Source organism: Colletotrichum jinshuiense, chromosome 3 (genome assembly GCF_051148585.1).
Source record: "Colletotrichum jinshuiense chromosome 3, complete sequence".
Classification (NCBI taxonomy): Eukaryota; Fungi; Ascomycota; class Sordariomycetes; order Glomerellales; family Glomerellaceae; genus Colletotrichum; species Colletotrichum jinshuiense.
In genome coordinates, this window is record NC_139310.1 from 772,732 (window position 1) to 787,079 (window position 14,348).

Here is a 14,348-nt window from a genome sequence, read left to right on the forward strand (position 1 = left end):
CGGGCTCCAGCACGGCCGCCATCCAATGGCCAGCTGCCATACCCATGGGGGTTCCGCATCGGCTGCTGCGGGGAACCCAAATTAGTGGTAACTGCGGGGAAGTTTTACGCTGATGGTTGGGTCTCGGAGATGATCCCTCGCCGTGGTTCGGCCAAGGCAGAGGCCCAAGCTGTCCCCCACCGACAGACCTAGGCCTAGATCGGAAAGGGGGTTACCAAGGTGTACAAGGTGTAAAAGGTGTGCAGGTGTGCAAGGTGAGCAAGGTGTGAACCTGGGGGGCAGATTTCTGGGTCTCCTCACGATGACAGGATACAAGTCTACTTTTTGGCCTCCATCTCAGGTCTTTGAATTAGCAGAGGAAGCTCGTTGCTAGCCAAACCTGCGCTGAATGTTCCCATTCAGACATGTCAGAGTCCCCCTTGCAGCCTTCCCATCAACGCGGCGATGGCTGATCAAGGAAGAAGATTTTCGGAGGGATTGCATCTTCCATGAAAGTTCTACCAAGAACGTCCAGATGCAAAGTCGAGGTCAAATGCAAGAAAAATCAAGATCATCAGTATATATTCGTACACGTCCTGCCCGATCGTCGGACTCGGCCTGAACTGCTCCGGCAAGGCGGGGTCTCAAGCTCGGCATTTCGGTGCTGATGTCACCGGCCGCGGGGCCTTGTTCAACTCTGAAGCTGTCGCATGCCCGAGGTTACTCGTACTACGCGGCAGAATAGTGTGAAATAGACGGCTTGTCTTATTAACTATGGATCGGGGGCGAAGGTCTATTTGTACTTCGCCTGGGACCATCGCCGTGGGGCGAATTGGTCGGCCCGGATAAGTGGGTCTCTACGGCAGGCTGCGCAAGGCTGCCCGGAAGGGTTGCGGCATCACGACATACCCCCCCAGACGGCGCAGAGTCGTCTGCAATACAGCAACGGCTGCGATCCTTCGTTTCCCACCCACAGCCTCGAGAATAATACAAATAAAAATAGACAAATGAAATAATAGGCGAAGAAGTCGCCTGCCAGCTTGTTTGCCATTCGATATCGCGTGAAAAGTGTGTTTGCGTGTTTGCCCATCAAGTTGTTGTTCCTTCCGTTCGGTGAGCTCGTTTATTTCGGCGCGATACCCGATTTGGAAGCGAGCTCGTTGCCCAGGAATAATATTCCCAGTTGCGCGGTTCGTCTCTTCTCTTCTCCTCTTCACACACAAACACACACACACACACACACGTACGTATATTTCCAGCATCACAACCCGCGCGCGCGCACGTTTGCGCGCGAATCTTCGCCTGTGATATCAATAAGCTAACGTCGTTCGTTTAGATGCCACCAAAAAGCAAAGAAGAACGGGCGGCCGCCACCGCCAAGGCGCGCGCGGCGCTTGCCGCCAAGCGCAAGGTGAGGGAGGGTGGCGGCCCTTCCTCGGAAACTGGGCTCCCACCCGAAAACAGTACGTTCTTGTTGACTTCGCTTCGTCTTTCGCTTCCTTTCTGACTTCTCGCGTAGAAGAAGATGGCGCCGCCAACCCGGGTGGTGGTTCGGAGGGTGAGGGTTTACAGCCCAAGCCCCCAGGACCACCGCCTGGCAACAACGGGTCCGGTGGCACAGAGGGTGAGGGTTCAGGGCCCAAGCCTAATGAGTCGCCGGCTCCCAAACGGCAGCGCCGAGGCCGCAAGCCTCTTTTGGGCACCGCGGGCCCTGGTAAGTGTGCCTGTCATACGAAGTTCGTCTCGGTTTCTGACTTGTGAGTAGAGGGGCAGAATGATCCTGCCGATTTCCAGGATCCTCAGCAGCTGCCACCGCTCGGAGACGCCGTCTGCGTCCAGTGCATTCGTAGTGCACTGGCGGGACTGTCATACGGCGAGTGTGCGCCCAGCGGCACCTCACAAAAGTGCCAGCACTGCCGGGAAGTCAAGAAGCCGTGCGTACCGGCGACCGGCGAGGTGCTTCGTCTGGGGCTGAGGTTCCTGGCCGCTGACAGGACCCCGGGTACACCCCGGAAGGTACGTGTATTCGTCTGCTGCCTTGCGCTGATCCTGGCTAACTGTGTTTGCAGTCTTTCGCTCGCGTGAAAAGTGCTCTCCGCGAGGCCCTCGACGAAGCCAAGTACGGCGAGGGTGAGGGTCGGGGCGAGGTGGCGGTAGTACCGCCTGGTGGTCAGAACAAGGGCGAGTCTTTGGACAAGCCTGTTCAGCCTCCGGGTGGGAACGCGCCTGTTGATGGCGGTTCGGCGGCCGGATCGTCTTCTGAGGCGAAACCTTCGTCTGCAGAGGCGGCTGGTCTTCGGGCTGCGATTGACAGCCTCGTTGGATCACATCTACCCGCCGGTGTGGTCCCCGCGTACAACGTCCTGATGGATACGTACGCGGCCGCTCTCCGAAAGTGAGAGCCAATTCGTGTCGGGAACTGGGCTCCCAGGAGCCACTTATGCCTCCTGGCCATTGGGGGCCAATACTTCAAATAAAACCGGCCTGCGGGCCTCACTTGCTCCCGCTTCTTGCGCTTCGTTTCGTTGTATCTGTGACTGTACGTCTTGCAGGTTCAGAAGTGCTCTGAATCTCTCGAACTTCGCGCGGGAAAGTGACTTTGTAAGCCCATCGGCTGGCATTTCGTCTGTTGGCATGAATACCACAGAGAACGAGCCTTTCGCGTGCTCCTGGCGCAGCCACATATTCTGGATATCTACATGGCGTAACCTGGTTGAGATACGTTCTCTATCGCCTACCACGAGGCGAATCGTCTGGCGGTTGTCGCAGTGGATCTTCCATACGTCTCCAAGGTCGAGATCAATATCTCGAAGTAGTCGTTTCAACGCGATCGTCTCCTTTGCAGTATTCTCAAGGCTAAGGAGCTCCGCTTCGGTTGTTGACGTTGTGACTGTGTTCTGGCGCGCAGCCTTCCACTGGATTGGTCCTCCAAACAGCGAAATCACGTATCCTTGAGACGAACGTCGTGTCTCTTCATCATCCGCAAACGAAGCGTCGCCTGCAATCAGGAGAACTTGCGCTTCCTCGCCCCCCGAGATACCGAAGCACGGGGCGAGGTATCGAGTATGGTATAGATAACGGATCACCTGGTTCGCTGCGGAATGGTGCTGGGGAGACGGGTTCGTCAGGAAACGCGACAGTATAGCACACGCAAAAGCAACATCTGGGCGGATCATCACTGCAGTATACAGGATTGACCCGATCTTCTCCTGGTAGGTCTTCACCTCAGCGGGTGTCGCTTGTCCCTCATACTTCTCAAGCGAAGTTAGAGGTAGCGGGGTTGTTGGTGCGCGGTGGTCAACCACGTTGAACTTCTTCGCTACGCGTTCAATATACTGGTCGTGGGCGAGGTAGATCTTCCGGGCTTTGCGATTTCGTACGATTCGAATCCCAAGATACCATTGGACTGGTCCTTGGTCCTTGAGTTCGTAGTCGTGTTTGATCCCGTCAATTACTTCCTTACCCTCGTTCGCGTAGTCTCTGTGGTACAAGACGAGAATATCGTCTACATAGAAGAGGACTAAGACGTGCTTGTTTATTGTCTGGAATAGGCACGGGTCCTCGTCTGTAGGTCTGAGTTTCAGACGACGGAGTGTTGAGGAAAACTCCTTGTACCACAGTAATGGGGCGTCTCGTAGTCCGTACAAGGCGCGTCGCAGCTCAACGTACTTCCCGCGCTGTTTGAAGCCGTCTGGTAGATAGCAAACGACTGGGGGATCGTTTGGTCCTCTTTCAGCGTTGAGAAACGCATTCACAACGTCGAATTGTTGGACCTCCAGATCGAATTGCGCAGCGATCGCCATCGCCACCCTAAACGTTCTGGCGGCGAGTGTCGCTGCGTATGTCTGTTCGAGGGGGTGCTTTTCTTGGAGGTCGCCTCGTACACAGATCCTCGCCTTACAGCGCTCGAGGTATCCGTTCTGATCAATCTTGTACGTGAAAACCCATTTCAAAGGTATAGGCTTCGTTTTTGCCTCCTCCTGGTTAATAACTTTCCAGGCGGACATTTCCTCCAATTTACTGATTTCCACGCGTGCAGCGTCGTAAAACAGCTCTCGGAGGCCAGTTGGCATCTTCTCAACGTCCTTCCACATCTTCGGAAGTTTGATGAGATCATCAGAGTGGATCTTCGCCTTCTGTATTCCCTCTTGTCTGGTCTGCTTCGTCTGGTGTATTGATGCCCATACGAAGCAGTGGAGGGAAAAGTGTCCTTCGGTTGCCTCTTCGTACGCTTTGCCTTTATCTGGTAAATACGTGTTGAAGAAGGCATCCCAGTTACGTTCCGTATGCAGAAACGCAAAGTGATTCGCAAACCGTGGCGAACGCCGTGGTTTGTATTCGTGGCCTTGGTCTTCGCGGTTGTACACCCGCTCCGACCTATCCTGAGGGTCGCTCCGTTCCCCATTTTCCGAGTGTGGCCGCACCGGGTGAGTCTGGGAGTCTTCGCCTCGGACTTCTGAATATGAATCGTCCTCTACGTCCGGGATTCGTAGAGTGCTGTATCCGACGTGTACTACGTCGTCTGTATCGGCGTGTACAACGTCACTGGCCACTGGATTCGGGTCCAAGTGGTCGTCTTCCGGTGCAGGCGTTGCTTCGTTCGCTTCGGGAGTCGCGATGCGAGGCGTGCCCGCCCTACTATCCTCATCCTGGTTCGTGTCGGGTTGAGGCGTAGGTTCCGGGGAAAGCAGCCATCCCCCCTGCCAGTCAGGTTCCGTCGCTCCGCTCGGGGGCCGTTTCGCTGGCGCAGGGGTTCGTGGCGATGGTTGCTCGGTTTCAAGTATTAACGCGGCCTCGCTGTCATCCAGTATTCCGAGAAACTGGAATTCGAGGTTGGCACGGGAGACTGGCTCCTGTATCTCGTCTACAACGGCGCGAGCCTTAGCTCTTGCGATTGCAGATTTCGCGTCGTCCTTCGAGTAGAAAGTGCTCTCGTCGAACGTCACATTACGTGTGATAATTACTTGGTCAAGCGAGGGTATCCAGATCCTATACAGATTGTGGGCGTTCGGAACGTAGCCCACTAGGTATCCAATATGTCCTCGCGGTTCCACTTTGAAGTCGCGTCTATTTCTGTTTGCCTCGCGATCCTTCTTCAACGGGTAAGCCTTGCAGCCGTATGCGTAGATCCATCCCCATTGCGGGCGAAGTTCGCGTCCCAGGCTGGCTTGGTAAGCGGGTTGCCACCAGCGAAAGTATTGCCGGAACCACTGCTCTTCGACTTGAACGGGTGAGAGCCAGGCTCTTCGCTGCAGAGGGCTCATGTTGTAGAGGTAGGCAGCTGCCATTACTGCTTCGACCCAGAGAGAGGTTGGGAGGCTTGCCGAGTCTAGCATCTTGATTGCTCGCGTGATAATTTCTTGGCCAGCCCTTTCGCCTCCCCCGTTCGGTTCCTTCGTGTGTGGCGGAGTCGCTTCGATTTCAATTCCATTATCTGAGGTCCAGACCTGATATTCCGTGTAACCATTGATCGCAATTACAGCTCGTTCTACATCTTGCCGTATTTTGCAAACGAGTACGCCTCGCTGTCTGGCCACCCAGCGTTCAAAAGTCCGGATGGCCTCGAATACGTCGTTATGGGTTTTGCTTATGCGTGGGAATGTGAAGAGCCGGCCAGTGAATTCGTCTTTAATCACTAATAGCCAGCGGCTTCGGTCGTAACCTCTTGGGTAGTCGAAAAGGTCCCACGAGATCCTGTAATACGGTCTTGTTGCTCTTCGCTCCGACGTTCGCCTGGAAATCACCTGTCTGGCGTGGGTCGTCGCGCAATGCTGGCAATTAATACGAGCTGGGCCCTTGATCCTCACCCCCCGAGCGTTAAGCACGAGTTTCTCAAGTGCTGCTGGCGCGAGGTGTCCAGATCGTAGGTGCCAGAGCCAGGCATCATCGCTCCTCGTTTCAGGGGTCTCATACGAAGGTCGCTTCGTTTTCTGCGTTACCAGTACTAGGGTGCTCACGATTCCAGCATCACTCGCTGCGATCCGTTTGCAGGAAGAGTACGCAGAACCAGGTTTGTATTCGAAGAAGGTGATGTTCGCCTTCCTCGTAAGCTGCTTAACTACAGAACTGTCTTTGTATCCTCCGACGCGAAGGGTGCTGTCAAGGCCAGAGTACCAGATCCCTGTCTTCCGCAGAAGCGCTTCCGACACGATGTTCACATGGAAGTTCTCCACGTAACCCACATTTTGAAGTGTCAGGTCTTGTGGGCCGTTTGGCCCATTTAGCGCTCCCTTCAGAATCCGGGTTCCCGTCGCAAGGATGGGGTACGAGGCTGTGCCTGAGTCGACCCTCTCTTCGCCTGTTGTAGGGCGAATCGAATCGGGCTCCAAGAGATCGAGGTTGTTAACGAGGTGAGTGGCTCCGCAGTTGTCTAGAACCGTGCTTCGCGAGAGGAAGTGTGGTCCTGTGAGTGGAGTTACGAAGACCGACAGTTGATTCGGCTCGGGCGCAGCGTCCGGCGCGAGCTCCCTTAAGAGAGGCTCACTTATTGTAACCGCTACGACGTTCGCCGGGAGTGTTGCTTTTCCAGTTGAGTCGTCTTGAGGCTTCTTTCCTCTGTCTTTGTTTGACTTCCTCCAGGGTTGATTCGGAGGGATCCTTACGGCTTTCAGCCAGCCTTTCCGGGCGAGTTCGGCTCGTAGGTCTGAGTAGTCCCTGGAATTAATCGTTTGACGAATCTGTCCGCTCTCTTCGCTTGAGACCGTTATATTTGGGATGCGGGTCTTTCCTGTGAGGACGAGTTCGAGGCGAGCGCAGTTGATTGGATCTACTGGGTGAGAGTGACCGCAGGCGCATGACTCGCTCCCGGTCTTTCTTCCAGGGGCGAAGGGCTGTTCGGAGATTGCAGAGTCGGAGCGCCCCGCCAGAGTCGCATAGATTCCAGTCGACTTGCCCCGATTCTTTCCATAGAGAGTGTCCTCGTAAAGCAGGTCCTCAAGCATGTCCGCGTATTGGCCTACGTCTGGGACTCTGTCTCCGCTCCGCTCTCGTTTCAGAATGTCGGTGAGCTCGGAGGTAGCCCACGTTGGGGCGAACCTTCGTCCTACCGCTCGTAAGAACGTTTTCGAGGCGAGAGTGCCTTGGACTTCTGGGAGCTTCAGTTGCTTCGCTTTGAGATAGACGCCTCGGAAGTCTCTAAGCCAGGTGCTTGGGTTTATGCTCGTGTTGGCTCGGTCAATAGCGGCCTGGTATTCTTCGCGTACGGTAGTGAGGTTTGCAGAGTCGCTTGGGGCGTATCTTCGCTTCAAAATCCGGATTAGGGCGCGAAGCGTGCAGTCTCCTGAGGCGAGTAGCTCCATTTGCGCGGGTGTGAGGATATCCTCTGCAACAGTCTCTTTTACCCATTTATCGAGAGCTTCATACGAACGTTCCTTCTTTGATTTCTTCGCGTCGCGGCCTGCCTTTCCAGCGATGTAGTTCGTGTACTTCTCGAGGATCCCAGACGATTTCTTTGTCAGGGTCTCTGGGTTGTCTGGAGGTATAGGCGCGACTGATTCGCCTTCTGCCTCCGCTTGTGCCTCGATGATCGCATCGTAGGCGGCGCGGGCCGCGTCATAGTCTTGTCTCTGTTGCGAGTTCGTATAGGAAATCCACTCTCCAAGCGAGAGGATTTCCTCTACTTCGCTTGGGTCGGATCCAGAGCTGTAGTCGTCTGGGTTGACGTATTGCCAGACGTCCTTCGCCTTGGCTTCGACTTCAAAGGTCAGCCACCAGGCGGGAAAGTCGCGTCGGCAAGTCAGCTTCCGGTTGGTAGCGAGGCTTGTAGTTGCAGACGACATCGTCACAGAACTGAGCTGGGGAACGAAGAGATGAGGATGAGGGCTTAGGAATTCAGTGCCAGCGTCGTACTTTCGCTCGGGTAGCTAGCTAGTCAGGGTTGGTAGTAGCTGGGCTCATAACTGTCGCATGCCCGAGGTTACTCGTACTACGCGGCAGAATAGTGTGAAATAGACGGCTTGTCTTATTAACTATGGATCGGGGGCGAAGGTCTATTTGTACTTCGCCTGGGACCATCGCCGTGGGGCGAATTGGTCGGCCCGGATAAGTGGGTCTCTACGGCAGGCTGCGCAAGGCTGCCCGGAAGGGTTGCGGCATCACGACAGAAGCCAAAGAAGAAGCCGAAACCACCTGCCGTCGGTGCACAGAGTGGATCGGATCACGTACTTATTTGGACCCTGAATGACCCCATGGACTGGAATCCGGGGTAGTTTAAGAGTGTCAACGAGCAGTCCGTAGTTTTTGTTAGTATTCCTTTCGCCACCTTGTTAGTCTTCCGGCTTCGTTTCCAAGCATGTCCTCTCTAGATATCAAAGATGTTCGTTTCGAGCACCACCCGACGGGAGTTGGTGTCTCTTCCTCGAGCCCCCGCGTCTCTTGGCACGTCTCGTCAGAATCTGTTCCCAAAAACTGGCAGCAAACGTCTTACGACCTTGAGATCACTCGTGGCGCCCAACAGCCCCAGATCTTCCATGTGGAAAGTAGCTCCACTGTCTTAATACCGTGGCCTGCACCACCTCTGTCTTCATACGAAGCCGCGACTGTCCGCGTCAAGTCTCACGGCACTTCCGACGAAGGGCAACTAGACACAGACTGGTCCGGGCCATCGACCGTGGAAGCTTCCTTGTTGTCACAAGACGACTGGAAAGCCAGTCTAATCACTGCCCCCATACGATCGGACTCTCACCCGGACGAGCGAGGGATCCGGCCGGTCCGGTTCCGCAAAGTCTTCGACTGCCCCGAGATCAAAGGGGGCCGTGCCAGACTATACATCACCGCCCTCGGTCTATACGAAGCATACCTTAATGGCACCCGCATTGGAGACGAATGGCTTGCTCCTGGCTGGACGGCGTACCAGCACCGCATCCAGTACCAAGTCTTTGATGTAGGAGGTCTGTTGAAACCGGGGCAGCAGAACGTCCTTTCTGTCGAAGTGAGCGAAGGATGGTACGCGGGTCGAGTCCTCTGGGGAGATGGCCTGACCTGCTTCTACGGGGACCGGATCGGCGTGCTTGCTCAGCTCGACATCTTGGGCGACGGTTCATCAGACTCGGGCTTTCGACTGACGACGGACAACACCTGGGAGTGCCACCCTTCGCCTATCGTCGGAAGCGACATTTACGACGGCGAGACGTATGATCTCGGTCTGGAAATCACGGATTGGCATCATGACAGGAGCAAGTGGACCGCCGTCGAGACCCTGCCGTTCCCCAAGTCGGCCCTCGTCGCATCGTCCTGCCCCCCAGTACGCGTCACCGAAACAGTCAAGCCTGTGAAAGTCTTCACCGACCCGTTGGGAAACACGCTGGTCGACTTCGGGCAGAACCTCGTTGGGAAACTCTTGGTACATTCACTCAAAAAGCCGGACGGTCACCGCCTTACCCTCCGCCACGCCGAGGTCCTCGAGAACGGCACCCTCGGTGTGCGGCCTCTCCGCAGGGCGAAGGCGACAGACCTCGTCATATTCGGCGGGGGGCGCGCTCTAGAAGATTGGTCGCCTCATTTCACCTACCATGGGTTCCGCTACGTCGAGCTCGGCGGCTGGGCCGCGGACGAGGTCACGCTGGACTCCATCTCGGCCCTCGTCATGCACACCGACATGCAGCGAACGGGTTTCTTCTCCTGTTCCAACGACGACATTAATGCCCTCCACCGTAACGTCGTCTGGAGCATGCGCGGGAACTTCGTTTCGATCCCGACCGACTGCCCCCAGCGCGACGAACGCCTGGGATGGACCGGCGACATCCAGATCTTCAGCCCGACGGCGTCCTTCCTGTACGACTGCGCCGGCATGTTGAGCAACTGGATGAGAGATGTGATCCTGGACCAGCGAGACGCCAACGGCGTCGTTCCGCTAGTGGTCCCCAATGTCATGAAGGACGGGCCCTTTCCCGCGCTGCCGCAGGCTGTCTGGGACGACGTCGTGGTTCTCGTGCCATGGACGCTGTACAAGTGGTTCGGCGACGCCGGCGTCCTGCAAGAAACCTACCCCGGCATAAAAGACTATCTCAAGTCGATCCAACGAGGAGACGACGGCCTTTGGGACCCCGAGCTCTGGCAGCTGGGTGACTGGTTGGACCCTAACGCGCCGCCGGCGGAGCCAGGCCTGGCCAGGACCGACGGAACCCTCGTTGCGGACGCATACCTAGTGTACGTCACGGGCATCGTCTCGCAGATAGCCGGCGTCCTCAACATCGCCGCCGACGCGGAGGACTTTGCCGCTGAGCACCGGCGCCTCAAGCAACTCTTCCAGGACAAGTACATCACCAAAGCAGGGTTCATCGTCGCCGACTCCCAGACGGCGCTTGCCCTGGCTCTGCTCTTCGACCTGCACGACACTCCCGCCCAGCGAAAGGCCGCTGCCGAAAGGCTTGCGCGGCTGGTTCAGTACTCCAAGTTCAGGGTGTCCACTGGCTTCTCGGGCACGCCCGTCATCTTGCACGCGCTCTCTGAGACGGGTTACGTGCAACACGCGTACCGCATGCTGCTGGAGACGGGATGTCCCTCATGGCTGTACCCCGTTCGCATGGGCGCCACGACCGTGTGGGAGAGATGGGACAGCATGTTGGAGGACGGCACCATCAACCCCGGCGAGATGACGAGTTTCAACCACTACGCCCTCGGCAGCGTGGCCAACTGGATGCACGCCAGCATCGGAGGCGTCTCGCCATTGGAGCCTGGGTGGAAGAAGTTCCAGGTCAGGCCGCGGCCGGGAGGGGATCTCAAGCACGCGCAGGTCGAGTACCAGGGCCCGAACGGGAAAATCCAGAGTCGATGGGAAATCAAGTCAGAGGATAAGCTGGTTCTGGAGTTAGAGGTCCCACCAAACACCACTGCGGTGGTCTCTTTACCTGACGGAGGCGAAGACAAGACGGTCGGATCCGGAACACACACGTTTGAGAGCGGGCTGGATGCTCTGACGAAAGGGTCATGGCCTCCGCAAGCTCTGCTAACGCAATTTGGACTCTGAAGGGAATTGACTTGAATTGAACGGCGTGCGGTCGATGCGATGCTGAGCGCTCTGTAGTGAACATGGTGTAGTGCCCTGTATCTGACTCGTCTCGACGTGCGCGGCAGCGTTGGATGTGTGACTGTGCTATGCGCCGTCCGCGTAACCAACATTCTACTCGTTGCTATGCATGCACATTCGAATATGTTGCTTCATTAGCAAAATTTAATCTGATGGCATCATCGATAGCTAATGCAAGCTTGCCGTGTTGGCGAAGCGGAACCCTCTTCGAGGGACTTTTGAAATGGGACTTTGGCGTATGCGCATCCCTGTAGTGAGAATGGATTCGCGCCGCGTCGCATCATTGCGCCGGCGGCGTCTTTGCAGTGACCTTCCAAGCTCGGTTACTACGCTGACGACTGTGCTTACGAAGGATCGCCCGTACAATATACATAAACAAACATCCGGGCTAAACTCCGACCTCTTTTCCTCCCCAGCTCGATCGTTGACATACACATCACAACACCAGCATCGTCCACAATGCGCTATTCCTTATCGTCCAAGCTTCTGCTTCTGCTGGGTTCTGCCCAGCTCGCAGTCAGCTCTCCCAATGGCGGCGACCAGGCCGTTCTCGCGCCCGCGACGGACGGAGACGCCGTGAACGATGCGACCGTCACGGCCGGAAAACACTCCGTCGACGAAAAGATCCTGGCCGCAGTCAAGGCGCATTCGGATCCCGTCGAGGTCATGCTCTCTCTGCATCCAGAGCAAGCAGCGACGTTGGCCGAGCCCCGACTCATCCACGTGTTCGGCGAGAAGAAGGCGGAGTGGATGACCGAGGGAGATAAACTCCGTCTGCGAAAAAAGGGCAAGAAGTTCAGGGACATTACGGACTACCAGGAGCTGTACACCGGAACGGCCGATGCGTGGTCTGGGAAAGCCAGTGAGGACCCATTTGCGCCACCGTTCGTAGCTGAGCAAGAGGCGACAATCGGCTGACCAGATTGCAATCTACAGACCTCCCCAAGTTAACCCACCAGAGGATCGTCAAGCCCCTCTTCCCCAAGGTCAACCAGACCAGGATGCACGAAGTCCTCACCCACTTCACGAGCTTCTACAGCCGATACTACGGCGGCACCACCGGCGAGGAGAGCTCCGTGTGGCTGCACGACCAGATCGCCCAGATCATCTCCGAGGCGCCCTTCCACACCCACATCTCGCTCGAGTATTTCACGCACGAGTTCCCCCAGTCCTCCATCATCGCCCGCTTCGAGCCCAAGGTCCGCGACTTCTCTAAGCCCCTCACCATCATCGGCGCCCACCAGGACTCGGCCAACTACCTCTTCCCCCTGCTGCCCGCCCCGGGCGCCGACGACGACGGCTCCGGCTCGGTGAGCATCCTCGAGGCCTTCCGCGTGCTCGCGACGAGCGGGTTCGTGCCCTTGGAGGGACCGGTCGAGTTCCACTGGTACGCGGCCGAAGAGGCGGGCCTGCTGGGCAGCCAGGCCATCGCGGCGTACAAGAAGAAGGAGGGGGCCAACATCGGAGCGATGATGGAGTTTGACATGACGGCCTTCATTGCGGCCAACGCCACGGAATCCATCGGCTTCATCCAGACGGACGCCGACACCCCCCTGACGAAGTGGGCGCTGGGCCTCAGCGCCGAGTACATCAACATCACGTCCAACGTCTACGAGCTCTCGCCGGGCGCGGGTTCCGACTACATGTCCTTCACCAAGCTCGGGTTCCCCGCCGCGTTCGCCTCCGAGGGCAACCCCACCGCGGGCGGCACCTATGGCGAGTTTGACCCGTATGTGCACTCGGTCAGGGACGTCATTGATGTCGATGACGAGACGGGCGTCTTCTCCTTCGCCCACATGGCGCGCTTCTCCGAACTCGCCATTGCGTTTACCGTTGAGCAAGCCGGATGGGACAACAAGTGGCGGTAAATCGTAGGCATCAGGTGAGGTAATGGGTCACTCTTTGCTCTGCAGCGTCGTCCTTGGACGCATTCACGCCGGTATAGTAGCCGGTGGGGAGGAGTTGTGCAGCCATGGAATCCGCGCCCCTCTGACAAGGCTGGTAGCGCTCATTGGGGCCGAAGCGTATTATATCCATGCATTAAAGAACCTCGGCCGCCACAACGGTGGGGGCTGGCGGTTCAGTCCGGTTGCAATTCTCCTCCAGACACTGGAGCTGGATGACGGGATCGATGACAAATGCGGGGGACATATGACAAAAGTGCGGAGACGCCTCTAGCTGCCCCAGGTCGTCGTCCTCCGCCAAGTGAACCTCAAAACCCGCTGGATAAATAAAACCCGTCTTTCTCGCTGTTGCAAATAAGCTTAATGTTCCCTTGAAAGGCCACTCGACGACTTAATTCAATTGATCTGTTTCGAAAAGCCCCCCTCATCTATCATGGCGTCAGCAACCTCATTCCGCCAAATCATCGGCGCCCCGCCCTCGACGGCCTCGGCCACCGACAGCACCCTTGTCATCATCGATGCCCAGAACGAGTACGCCGAGGGCAAGCTTACCGTCGTCGACGTGGCCACCTCGCGCAAGGCCATCGCCGCCCTCCTGGAGAAGTACCGCAATGCCAAGGGGAGCATCGTCCACGTCGTGCACGACACGCCCGAGGGCGCGCCCGTCTTCACGCCCAAGACGCGGCTGGCGGAAGAGTTCGACGAGCTCACCCCGCGGGACGGCGAGAAGGTCGTGCGCAAGAACTACCCGGGCTCGTTCGCGGGGACGGATCTCCAGGAGTTCCTCGAGGCGCAGGGGGAGAGGGGGAAGAAGGTTGTGCTCACCGGGTACATGGTGAGTGACGGAGAGAGGCGAGGCGAGGCGCGCGCTGCTGCTAACGGATGAATAGGCCCACGTCTGCGTATCCACCACGGCGAGACAGGCTGCTCAGCGGGGGTTCGATGTCCTCGTGGCCGAGGATGCGGTCGGTGATCGTGACATTCCCGGCGTTGACGCGGCGCAGCTCACCAAGGTTGCGCTGAGCGAGATTGGGGACGCGTTTGGAACAATCATCCAGAGCAAGGACGTGGCGTGAATTTGTCAATTGGGCGAAATTGATTAGAGAGCTTCAACACCGCTTCTGTTTAAGACGTAAGTAAAGCTCTAGATTAGACAGAATTCAATATTTGATTCATCTACCATAGATCAAGCTCATCTACAGTAAGCTGGCCACTTCACTGCATAAAAAAAAATGAAAATATTTTGCCAGAAATAGCCATTTCACGCAATTACGCTTTAATCAAGGCATGAGGAGAACTGACATCTAATGATGCCCGGACACGGTTGGACACGGTTGACTATGTTCATCTGTGTTAATGGAGGGCTGGTTCCACTGGGGAGATCCCTTTAGCTGTATTGGGTGCTAAAATGGCCACTGCGCAGCCCATGTAGTCGAACA

General features: G+C 56.8%; 4 protein-coding genes across 4 annotated transcripts; all 4 read left to right on the forward strand.

The window, feature by feature from the left end:
- Positions 1-1,315: 1,315 nt before the first annotated feature.
- EsH8_III_000222 (uncharacterized protein) lies at positions 1,316-2,378 on the forward strand (the record flags this gene model as incomplete). Its single annotated transcript, XM_083261947.1, has 4 exons — positions 1,316-1,442; positions 1,499-1,693; positions 1,745-1,995; positions 2,049-2,378. 4 exons carry the CDS (start codon positions 1,316-1,318, stop codon positions 2,376-2,378), a joined length of 903 nt encoding a protein of 300 aa, XP_083122434.1.
- Positions 2,379-8,269: 5,891 nt separating this feature from the next.
- EsH8_III_000223 (glycoside hydrolase family 78 protein) lies at positions 8,270-10,945 on the forward strand (the record flags this gene model as incomplete). The annotated part of the gene is made up of 1 exon (XM_083261948.1): positions 8,270-10,945. One exon carries the CDS (start codon positions 8,270-8,272, stop codon positions 10,943-10,945), a length of 2,676 nt encoding a protein of 891 aa, XP_083122435.1.
- Positions 10,946-11,464: 519 nt separating this feature from the next.
- On the forward strand, positions 11,465-12,873 carry EsH8_III_000224 (uncharacterized protein; the record flags this gene model as incomplete). The annotated part of the gene is made up of 2 exons (XM_083261949.1): positions 11,465-11,867; positions 11,942-12,873. The coding sequence occupies 2 exons, from the start codon at positions 11,465-11,467 to the stop codon at positions 12,871-12,873; spliced, it is 1,335 nt and encodes a 444-aa protein (XP_083122436.1).
- A 469-nt stretch (positions 12,874-13,342) lies between these two features.
- Positions 13,343-13,985, forward strand: EsH8_III_000225 (Isochorismatase-like protein; the record flags this gene model as incomplete). The annotated part of the gene is made up of 2 exons (XM_083261950.1): positions 13,343-13,744; positions 13,800-13,985. 2 exons carry the CDS (start codon positions 13,343-13,345, stop codon positions 13,983-13,985), a joined length of 588 nt encoding a protein of 195 aa, XP_083122437.1.
- Positions 13,986-14,348: the final 363 nt, after the last annotated feature.